An 11,618-nucleotide genomic window follows, 5' to 3' on the forward strand; every position below is an offset into this window, starting at 1 on the left:
GGTTTCAGCTCAACTGAGAGCCACTTACACTGCTATATATTAGTAATTATTAGAACTTTGAAAACACCATTGAGGAGACAGTTCCACAGAGTCTTTGGAGATGGGAATCTGCATATCCATTGCATCTTCGGAGATTCATGATGAAGCTGAAGAACATAATTGCCATGAAAATGTTCTCTACTCGCCTGAAAACATTGGTTCTTTTGGAGTTCAAAGACTTGGCTCTCTTTACTCTAAACAAGGATCCAAAGGACTCAACCAGGATGCTGCCATCCTTTATCAGGTTTGCCGTTACTACTCCTTTCTCCTTTTTGGCTCTAATTATGATCAGGGATTTAAATAGCGGTCCGTGACCGCGATAGTGCCCGCGATATAGCGGTAGCGGTGCCCTCCAAAACCATTATTATATGATCGCGATACCCGCAATCCTCGTAATAGCGTCCGCTATATCCGCAATTACGACAAACGTGACGCAGCCGAAAACGCGACTACAACCGCTATTTGAATCCCTGATTATGACCTTAGTATCTGAAAAAAAAAATATGATCCAAATTTCATTTCGATTCCAAAAACTTTTATATCCTGTGAGCTTCCTCCTTTGCTAGTAAGTTTTTTCGTTTTAATTTTTTCACGTAAATTCATGTATTTCTATTTTACAATTTTATTCTCGTTATATATATATATATATTGACTTCTATGCTTCCATAATGTTATTGATAATTAAGTTAAAATCGATAATATTATTATTTATTATCATGAAAATGATTATTTGGATTTTTGTTTATTGTTTTTTAATAATCTCGTCAAGATCATATAAAAAAATTCATCAACTATGTTCAATTAATAAAAGAAATTACATATTAACCAAATACTCGATGTTATTTTAAATAAAATTTACGTAATCATTTTCGTAGCAGTAACTAATTATTTTATCAATTTACATCTATTCATAACATTATATAAGTAAATGATTGAATTATGCTAAATTCAAGCAGAAGGGATTATCAATTTGTAGATCATATTAACATTATAAAAGTAAAGGGACTAAATTATACAAAACTAAAGTGATTAAACCCCAGAATTCTTCTTAGTAGAGGGACTTAAACCACAATTAAATCACAATTTGTTGTTCTTGAAGGACTATGGGATTGAAGGTGGAGCATTTTGTGGTGTTTTCGATGGTCATGGAAAGAACGGTCATTTTGTGAGCAACATGGTGAGAAATCGACTGTCATCACTATTGCTAAGCCAAAAGATTGCTCTAGCAAAGCTCAAGACAACGGCGGAAAAGGGCGGGGAAACCGATCCGAGCAAGGATTTTCGTAGATGGAAAGAGGCTTGCGTCAGTGCGTTCAAGGTGATGGACAAAGAGATTAAGCTGCAAGAGAATATGGATTGCGCCACCAGTGGAACAACCGCCGTTGTTGTTGTTAGACTGGTAAGTAACAATTTTAAGAAAATTGTTTTGTTAGAGATTCTTGAGTTGATATTGCAAATTATGAGCATTGGTCGATTTTGTTTTCTTCCGACATAAAATAGGGTGAAGATCTTGTTATTGCAAACCTTGGCGATTCAAGGGCTGTGCTGGGAACCATGACTGAGAATGGGATCAAGGGTGTTCAATTAACAATTGATCTGAAGCCGGATTTACCGAGTAAGTCCCGTGATTCGAGCTCTAAATATTATTTAATAAATTTAATATCTTATTTTAATATATTTATTAATTGCTGATAATAAATTCTTAATTTTAACTAACGAGTGAACTTTCATCTCGAATTTTTGTTTACTCTTATTCAAGTCTTGCTAATTTACTCATATATACTATTTTTTAATACTATTTATAAAAATATCATTTCCCTAAGATTATTTATAAAAATAACACTCATTTATGTCACATAGAATAAAAATATGTCATGTCAGTTGTGCGTTTGACAAAACCTGTCTTTTTCTTACGTCACATTCCAATTAGCAAATGATCTAATTTATGTGAAAAACACACTTAATTAGACATATCTTTATGAAGTAAATCTAGAAAAGTTACGTGAATTAACAAAATCACTTCAATCAGATACTCAAATAAAATTTGTCACATATGACAAAGGCATGTCTTATCAAACGTGTCTTTCGAATGAAATTGATATGACACATTTTTATTTTACGTAATAAAAATAAATATTATTTATGTGAACAATATTGAGAGAGAATTATTTAAATAAATGATATTTAAATAATAAAACGTTCAAATCCGGTCCAAATCAATGTATTACCTGCCCAAAACTGAACCCTAGGGGTGTATGATATATATAAAAGTGGTTTGCTGATGGATGCAGGTGAATCAGAGAGGATAAGGAATTGCAAGGGTAGGGTCCTTGCATTAAAGGAAGAACCACATATCCAGCGAGTGTGGCTGCCCCATCAGGATTCTCCAGGCTTAGCCATGTCTCGAGCTTTTGGTGACTTTGGACTCAAGAACCATGGAATAATCACAGTCCCAGACGTCTCCTATCACCACTTGACTCCAAATGATCACTTCATTGTCCTCGCATCAGATGGGGTAACTCTAAGCCTACCCATTTCATTCAAATTTAATAATAACCAAGGTTAATTGCACCAAACATCCCCTGATTATCTCTCAAATTTTAATTTGGTTTCTAAATTTGAAAATATTCTAATTTAAGATCAGGATCTTATGTCAACCTAACAGTCAATTTAGGCATTGAATACCAATTTGAATTTGACGTGGAGTATAGTTATAACATGTCAATCAACAAATTTTGTGTACTGCATGGACAAGTTGAATGCAACGTGTTGAGAGAAAAAAACGGTGCCAATAAAATTTGGGAGGGTTTAACATGTTAGATTCAAGTTATGCATGCGATAAGAACACACATGTTTTCAATATTTTGAGGGATAAACACCTCTGCTAGTTGATTAATGGATTTGATTAATACGATCTTAATATTTGAGGGTTTAATTAAAATGTTTTGAAGTTTAGGGACCAATTTTAAATGTGTGCTGTAATGTGAAGTCATTTGGTGGAGCTAAACTTCTATAATATAATAAATATACGAAAATGAAGTTAAAACGTTCGTTAATTTTTCTTTCTTTCTTTTGGGCATTGTTAGGTATGGGATGTGCTAAACAACGACCAAGTTGCATCCATAGTGATGGAGGCAAAAAGTGAACATGAAGCGGCAAGGACAGTGGTGGAGGCAGCCACAGCCTCGTGGAAGAGGAAGTTTCCGTCTTCAAAAGTGGATGATTGTACGGCGGTCTGTCTCTTCCTCCAAAACAAGCGACATCCTAGTTTCTTGCCCGAGGAGACCTAAACTAGTCGGTCGACCTCCGTATTTATATAAAATTGGTGGATATTTTGATCATATATTATAAAGGAAATTATGCCATCAATCAACTACTTGATTAGATAAGCACATATATTGTTGATAAAATCCAAAAACTTGCATTGGATACCCTTAAATTTTATGCCATCGGCCGAGTACTCTATTATATAACTTCTCTGTAAAGCTTGGCATGAAAATGAACCTTCTTTTAGAGTTATTATCAAGGAAACTCCCATTTGCCCCACCTTGAAATTCCATTCATATTTGTCTTGGAAAAAAAACAACAAATATAGTTACTTGAAAATTAATAGCCTCAATAATTTTGTCAAATTTATTCAATATATACATAGTTGAAATTAATAATAATAATAATAATAATAATCATTTGCATGTTTTTTTAATAGAGGTTTCGTATGGTTCCTAAAAGCCCATACAAAACACGAAACAAAGAATACATACCTCATTAAAAAAAACCTTCATAAACCTAAGTGGAGGAAAAAGAATGTACCCTGTCAATGTTAAGACTTACTATACTAATCAATAATACAAAATTATTAGGTCATGCTCAAAATTATGTGTCAGTTATATTCATATTTGTATCTAACTTCAATGTCATTCATGCTCGAAATTATTCTATCTAAATTTATTTTATGTGTTTTTAATGACTCGTGATGATGAGTCTGAGAGGCCTTAGTCTCTTAAGTTTTGAGAAAAATCTTTGTGGTGGCCTCAACGCTAAACCTTATGATGATTCCATATAGAAATTTTATATCTTGAATTTAAAATTCTAATCCCTAAACCTTAAAACTTAAAATACTGACCACATGTCTTCAAATATTAAATCATATTATATGCTTTTTCTTGAAATATCTTTGTGGTGGCCTCAACGCTATAGTTTAATTTCACCCAATAAATCCCATTAGACTTCATGATTTAAGACAAAATTAAAACATGGAAAATAAGGTAAGTAAGATTAGATATGTAGCGGTCGACCAAGCTTGTGGTGCAATGGCAAGCGAGAAAACCATACCAACCGGCCGAACTGAACGTTTCACAATCAAACCACCCAGGGATGGACACAGAATTTTAGGGTACGAACATAAATTATCAATAAGAAATATAAAGAAAATATTAGGTAACTTGATGGCATAAGATGTAAAGGCATATCCATCTAAAAAGTGATATGAAAAATCATATATCGGTGAAGAACGATATAGAAAACAGATAAATGGAACAAGAAATGGATTCGAAAATAAAATAAGAAAATGGAAGCATTTTTTCGAAGATACGCTCCATCAATATTAATCTTGATAGTTCTACGAATAGGCTTTGACCAACGACAACCGTGAAGAAGCAAAGAAAGAAGGAACGGAAACCCTAGCGGAGGAAGAGGAAACAGAAGAAGTGTATGATATCAAATTTTCAAGGAACAAAATATGCAATTCATTTTTCGAATTTGACTTCGGCATCAAGTAATGGTTTCAATCGTAAGTTATCAAGAATAAACAAAGCCCATTTGTGGAAGATAAGCCCAGACGTAGGAGCTTGCCTAAAACAGACCCAAATCCAGCTAAATGTGCTTTGGGTAACTTTTGTCACAGACGAAAAAAGGCTGAAGCTGTCATTGACGCAAGTTTTTGGAGATGAAGAACCCGTGGTTCAGGTGAAACAACACAAATGATAGAAAATTTGAACACATTTATATTTTGGACATTGACCTTTATAAACTATTCCAACTTCATGAAGATTTGATGGACACTTTGGCTTTGCAATCTAGGAATCAATGGGTTTGAGGCTGAATCTCAAAGGTGTTTTCCCAGTTCCCTCTCATTTCCTCGCCAATTCACCTTCTAAGCTCCCTTCTTCTTCTGGTGAGTTCAATGGGTTTCAACTCCACTCATCTTTTTTGCTCTACTTTAAAAAGAAGTTAATAAGCTTTTAGAATTTCTCCTTTGGTTAGATTGAGGTGATCGTATAAGTGTTAGTTGACTAACAAGTTGAATTTGTATTGCAGCATTTTTTAGTGTTAATTGAAGCTAAGATCGAGGTTTTATTGCCAAAATTATAAGTGAAATCTCTTTTTCGATTTCCTTACCATCAGATATGCTTACTACTTATGCTTTCTGAGTTTATAATGGTGTTAACAATTGGATTAGTATCTTTATATCCAAAATTAAAAGGCCTTAATTTGTAGCTTTTAAGTACATGTACTAGATCTCAAACTTCATTCAAGTATGGGGACTGACAGCATATGTTAAACCTAAAATCAACTTCAAATTAGAAGTTGGTTACTTCTCTATTAAACTATAAGCCATTTAAGGTCGTAGCTTTTACTATGGAGTCCATGCATTTGAATTTCAGTTTTCATCACTAGTCTTATCTAAGTTATACTATACCAAGTGCTTCTCTTTGGGTTGTTGTCAAATTTTCTATTTCTTTCCTTGGTTTTTATTCAATTCCATTGATTTTGCTTTAACACAGTAAGAGGGACGGAAGCTTCTTTTAACTCAGCTAGGGTGTCTTTCCCCTCTGTAACATCTGATGAAGGTGTGATTTTATCGAAAGATCCTCTGAAAGCATACTCTTCATCCGTAGCTCTGCAAACAATAGAAAATGGTTGCTTAGAAGTTGAAGAGAAGGTGTGTGGTTGAATATCAAATTATATCTAATAAATTACAATACACTTTATTGTTGTTTTCATAATAATGCACAATCAAATATCATGTATTATTCTGATTTTTTTATTCTTTTCCAGGTAAAGATTGACAAGGGATCACGGTCACAGAGTTGTTCACATGTTATGATCGGTAAATCTAATGAGTCAATAGGAGGGAACAAATCTTCCTTCTGCACGGACCCGCAAATATGCAATACATTACATTATGGTGTGCTGATGGAAAATCTCAACATTTTAGAGGAGATGCTTGTTGATTCAGATATGTTGAGATTGGAGAAGGAAATTCTACTTCAATTAGGAAGGCTTGGAGCTCTAAATTTATTCAATACCTGTCTGTCTAGGACTCATAGACCTCTGAACATGTTCGACCTATCTGATGTTGCTGCTGTTAGGGGAGTGTGTGATATGAATGGCTTGGTGGATAGTGAAAAGGATAAAAGAATTGTTTGTTCTAGAAAAAATAAACAACACAAAAAGAGAAGAGAAAAAGCAGCTGAAACCACTACAATTTTTACACAAGCACTGTCTTCCAACACCCTACGCCGACACTTTCAGAAGCCCAAAGTGTCTTCTCGGAAAAGAATGTCAGACACTAGGAAGAAATTATCGACAATTGCTAGAAATGAAGTAGAAATGTCAAAGGGAGTTAAGGTTGTTTTGAAAGTTGGTTTATGGAATGCATATTCTTTTGTCACAGGTAGGGGTGTAAACGAGCCGAGTCGAGCTCGAGTATTGCTCAGCTCGACACGACTCGACTCGAAAACTCGCGAGCTTAAAATTTTCAAGCTCGACTCAAACTCGAAATCCTGAACTGAAGCTCGTGAACAACTCGAAAAAGCTCTAAATGAAAAAAAAAATCTTAAACTTAACTCGATTGAAGCCTCAAACTTAACCTGATCCTTAAATACATGAAAATCTTATTGTATTTAAAAAAAATACATAAATATTTAGTTTTTTAAAAAATAAAATCTTAATATATTATATTTTCGAGTTGCTCACAAGCTTTTCGAGTCGAATATCAAGTAGCTCATTTCGGCTCGTTAAGAACTCGAGTCGAGTCCATTCGATCCGAGTATTTATCGAGCCTTGATCGAGTCGATCTCGAGTAGCTCGCGATCTGTATCGTCTCATTTATAGCCCTAGTCACAGGTATTTTAAGGCAACCTTTGACCGGTCTATGCTTTCCCAAGCAGGTGGTTGCAAACTTGGAGAGGATTAAAACAACTATGGAAGAGGAAACTGGGAGAGCTGTGAGCTTGAGTTGCTGGGCTGAAGCGGCCACACTTACAGAGAAGGTGCTGCTACATAATTTGCATTATGGTTGGTACTGCAGGGACGAGCTACTAAGGAGTACACGCTCCTTAGTCCTCTACTTTGCAAGGAACTATAGGGGTCTGGGAATAGCCCATGAAGATTTAATCCAGGTCGGTCTGACTTACTCAATTTGTTTGGCTGTTTACATACTACACTTGCTTTAGTTATTTCCAATCATGTCACGTGTGTGTGTGTATTTATATATATGTATGTAATTTTCGTAGTAGATCTTTCCTAAACAATGATGTGGTTGCCTAACTTCTTCGTTTATGTTATCAATTCTAATGTTTTGGAATCTAATCAACAACTTCAATAAATTAGGATGAACTTTTATGGAAAATATTATTATGTTGGAAAAGGTGGGTTGATTTTTGTTAGTGTAGTTGTGTTGGGACAGTGCTCTGGGTAAATCGTAACTAGGCGAAAACACTGGGGAAAAAATATTTTTACTGGCATGTTCTCCCTTGCACCTGTCTAGTTTATGGATATCATGTAAACCCTTAATATTGCAGGCCAGTGAACGTAATCAAATATTTTCTTTTCTTTTTCAAATTCTTGTGCAGATCATAAAGTTCGATCAGTGCAATAAATCATTCCATGATTAGCCGGATATCTTTCTTTAGTTTGTTCTCTACCTGACCAATCGTTCAAGTTCGTTTTGTTGCCTTTGACAGGCGGGAAGTATAGGAGTCCTACAAGGTGCAGAAAGGTTTGACTACACAACGGGATACAAATTTGCTACCTATATACAGTACTGGATAAGGAAATCAATTTCGAGGATGGTGGCACGGCATGCTAGAGGGATCCAAGTTCCCGTATGTAGCTTTCTCGTCTTTAGTATATTATTTCTTCATGCAGATATCATGGTAATGAAAGCTGAATCTTTACTAATCTGTTATTTTCCTGTTATTCTTTCTTTCTTTCTTTCTAGTGCACGTTAAGCAGGGCAATAGGACAGATACAGAAAGCTCGGAAAGCACTTAGCAAAAGCCACGGGAAATACCCAGAAGAGGATGAAATAGCCAAGATGACGGGTCTTTCTTTGTCTAAAATCAGGTCGGCTGATAAATGCTTTAGAGTTGTTGGTTCGATTGACCAGAAAATCGGAGATTCTATCAATGCAAAATATTTGGTATGTCATTATTTCTCTGTTCATTGTCATATTTTCCTCTCCTGCATTCTAAGAGCAAGACATTGAAGTTCATTCAGTTTTATATGGATAAAGAGTTCATGTTGTTGATATCCCTCGAGTCCTTTTTTTCGATTACTTAGGTCAGATCTCAACTCTTAAACCTGTCTCGTTGGTAATGGCAAGAATAGTGTTCCTATGAAAGTTTATTTCAATATCATTGAATCTAATATGCATTCATACATTCTATGAATTGTATGAATTGAATGATGGGAGGCAATAACATCTTTTTCCTTTTCCTCCCCCCCCCCAATTTCTCTCAAATCGTTGGATGATCGGTTTGGAGTACCTTCCGTTATATCTCTTCCTGGTATCTGCATTTGCATTCTTGTTCTTTCGTGCAAGGTTGATAGGGCATCGATGAAGATGCTTCGATTGACAAAACGTGTGGGTATATGATGATGCAGGAATTTATCCCAGATATGTCAATACGGAACCCAGAAAAAACTGTGATGAGGCAGCACATGAAGGAAGATCTTCATGATCTTTTGAATGGTCTGGAGAAAAGAGAGAGGCAAGTGATGGTTCTACGTTACGGGCTCAAGGGCTCTCCCCCGAAGTCACTCGAGGAGATTGGAAGGCTTTTTCATGTGAGCAAAGAGTGGATAAGAAGGATAGAGATAAAAGCAATGACAAAGCTGAGGGAAAAAGAAACCTGCATAAATTTAAGCCATTATTTGGATTTATAGCTTCAATTGCAGTGCAAGATAACTCCAATGCTGTCTGTTTTTGGGGTGTTTCGACCCCGAGAATATGGCTTCCATTCTCTCGATGCTATGACAGATGATTTGCTGGGGGAATGAATCACTCTTGAAGAAGCTGGAAAAGGCAAAAAGAAAATCGACGTTGTTGCTTCTTTTGGGCAGCTTGGTAAATTACCTTGAAAAATGCATTTTGTATATATGAAACTGCTAAGTTTCCCCTGCAAATGTTCATCTCACGTTTACATCTCCTTTTGTAAGCGAACTTGAAGATTTGGGTCAATTTAACCACTGGCATATTTAATATTGAGCATTCATATATATATATATATATTAATGGACCGACTTAGTTAATGTAACAAGTTAATCGGTGCACCAATTTAATTGAAAAATATATAAAAAATCATTTTTATTAAAAATTTAAAAATCACAAATGAACAGAGATCGAACTGATTATTAATGAAAATTTATACAAATTTATAACTGATTGTTAAATAATTTTTTATTGTACTTTTTAAACATGAAGTTGCATTTTTTTAACAAAAACTGAAAAAATAATTTATCTACTTTAAATTAACGTAACTTATTCCTCGTATCTTATTAAAATTGAGATTTATTATTAAACTGATTCAATAATATACATGTAATAAATTCGTAAAAAATCAATAATTTAAAGTGAAACAATTAATTCCTTCTCATAAAATAAAGAGATGAAAGTGATAGCTAAATTAATACATCAATTACCGAAACTATTATGAGAAGAACTAATAAACTCCATAAACTGACGAAACTTCTTGTCCTCTGCAATCTGTGTGGTTTAAACTGTCTGAAGATGAAGCTTTTCATATCATTAAACCATCCAAATCCACGTTGTGGAATACTTGGTTTTATGTAAGTAAATTATTGGACAATGCGTTTGATATTTTTAACCTCATTTGGATTCATATATGCTCACGCGTCCGCTGGTAATAGGCTGACCTTGTTTAATCCAATTTTAAAATTATTTGAGTTAATTAAACCACATATTTTTAAACAACGATGATCGTTTTAAATTAGTCTAATTTTTTTAAAACATACTGATTTTATTAGCTAATTATAACTCTCGTTTTGAATTGATTTTCACATTTTTAAATACGTCAAATATATCCTCAAATTATAACTCTCATTTGTAAGTAATATAAATATATTAAAAATAAATAAAAATCTATCTACATTATCAATATCATGAAATTCAAATTCACAAATCAAATTATATTATTTCATCATAGTATTTTCATTATGCTAAATTATATATATATATATATATATATATATAACCAGATCATATTTAGTCAATAATCTCGGGAGTCTGTGTTAAATTTAAAATCTAATATTAAAATTTTAAAAAAAATCCAAGACACGTATTGGATGATCGAAAATTTTTCTCCTCTTTGATACCGTGATGTTTTCACCAGACTTGAATTGCTACACGTGTCTTTCCCATTTTGCAAAATAAAATAATAATAATAAAATTACAATAATCGCCCCCCTGTGCTGGTCTAATCACACACAATGCTCAGATACCATGCGAGTAAATCAAATCCTGATGCTTCGCTTTTTGCATGATGCGTCTTTGCCTTCAAAATCCTATTTCCTCCTTCCCACCTACTCGCGCGTAAACATCACTCCTACTAAGATTTTGTATTTAATTAAGTAATTAATAATCCTCGAGTAAATAAGTTTTACGCCGTCATTTCCTTTGCCATATGTCAGGAGCACGTTAAACGGTCTTTAATAAAAAGTTTTGAAGTCCATTAGGGGAAAATCTACAGCATCCCATCTTAGCCAAACATGATTGCACCCGTCCACATCTTATGATATACTGACAGTTTAAAACTGATTAAATTGCATTAAATATCCTTAAGCCATGATTTAAAATTTAAATGGATTCTTAAATATGTTCAAAGGACAACATTACTAACCTTTGAACCCTCTTTTTTAATCAATTTGTTTATTTTTTGTGTTTTAAATATATTTCACATCATATTCATGTCATCATAATTGGATTTTGAATATCGTTTTTTAAATAAATTGAGTCATTTAAGGAGCTTTTGATATTCTCTTAATGATCAATAGATAGATTTTTAAGACTAAAACTACAAATAAACACACTGAGAATATAATATTAATTATTAGAATTTTGATTAACTATTGGGTGAATGACATTTAAAGACATTTTTTTGAAGAAGTTAGTAGGTCTCTCTAATAGCTACTTCGAATATTTAATTGAAACTTTTTGGAAGTTTAGGGTCTAATTTAAAACTTCAGAGATGGGGTTGGTGCAATTAACCCTTCCAAGATTTGGAAAAGAACCAAGCTCACCTAAGCCGTAACGTTTCTTAGCTTTCCCTTTGTCT

At 33.9% G+C, this 11,618-nt stretch overlaps 2 protein-coding genes across 3 annotated transcripts; both read left to right on the forward strand.

The window, feature by feature from the left end:
* Positions 1-38: 38 nt before the first annotated feature.
* LOC120182311 (probable protein phosphatase 2C 72) lies at positions 39-3,369 on the forward strand. The gene is made up of 5 exons (XM_039187303.1): positions 39-283; positions 1,139-1,438; positions 1,540-1,654; positions 2,331-2,554; positions 3,126-3,369. Exons 1-5 carry the CDS (start codon positions 101-103, stop codon positions 3,327-3,329), a joined length of 1,026 nt encoding a protein of 341 aa, XP_039043234.1. The 5' UTR covers positions 39-100; the 3' UTR covers positions 3,330-3,369.
* Positions 3,370-4,962: 1,593 nt separating this feature from the next.
* On the forward strand, positions 4,963-9,505 carry LOC120182309 (RNA polymerase sigma factor sigC-like). 2 transcript variants are annotated; one of them, XM_039187299.1, is made up of 7 exons: positions 4,963-5,212; positions 5,823-5,975; positions 6,095-6,715; positions 7,168-7,442; positions 8,007-8,147; positions 8,264-8,464; positions 8,929-9,505. In XM_039187299.1, the coding sequence occupies exons 1-7, from the start codon at positions 5,125-5,127 to the stop codon at positions 9,208-9,210; spliced, it is 1,761 nt and encodes a 586-aa protein (XP_039043230.1). In that variant the 5' UTR covers positions 4,963-5,124; the 3' UTR covers positions 9,211-9,505. The 2 variants fall into 2 exon arrangements, with proteins under 2 accessions (XP_039043230.1, XP_039043232.1); XM_039187301.1 differs by having other exon boundaries at positions 4,965-5,212; positions 6,095-6,669; positions 7,212-7,442.
* The last annotated feature ends 2,113 nt before the right edge of the window (positions 9,506-11,618 follow it).

The sequence above is a fragment of the Hibiscus syriacus genome, unplaced genomic scaffold, assembly GCF_006381635.1.
Source record: "Hibiscus syriacus cultivar Baekdansim isolate YM2019G1 unplaced genomic scaffold, ASM638163v2 tig00112636_pilon, whole genome shotgun sequence".
Lineage (NCBI taxonomy): Eukaryota > Viridiplantae > Streptophyta > Magnoliopsida > Malvales > Malvaceae > Hibiscus > Hibiscus syriacus.

Bases quoted from the DNA above. Each gene is read 5' to 3' on its own strand.
- LOC120182309 (XM_039187299.1), top strand. From the start codon at position 5,125: ATGGGTTTGAGGCTGAATCTCAAAGGTGTTTTCCCAGTTCCCTCTCAT. The intron at 6,716-7,167 runs GTAGGGGTGTAA...CCCTAGTCACAG, and splicing joins TGCATATTCTTTTGTCACAG to GTATTTTAAGGCAACCTTTG. The intron at 8,465-8,928 runs GTATGTCATTAT...ATGATGATGCAG, and splicing joins CTATCAATGCAAAATATTTG to GAATTTATCCCAGATATGTC.
- LOC120182311 (XM_039187303.1), top strand. From the start codon at position 101: ATGGGAATCTGCATATCCATTGCATCTTCGGAGATTCATGATGAAGCT. The intron at 284-1,138 runs GTTTGCCGTTAC...TTGTTCTTGAAG, and splicing joins ATGCTGCCATCCTTTATCAG to GACTATGGGATTGAAGGTGG. The intron at 1,439-1,539 runs GTAAGTAACAAT...GACATAAAATAG, and splicing joins CCGTTGTTGTTGTTAGACTG to GGTGAAGATCTTGTTATTGC.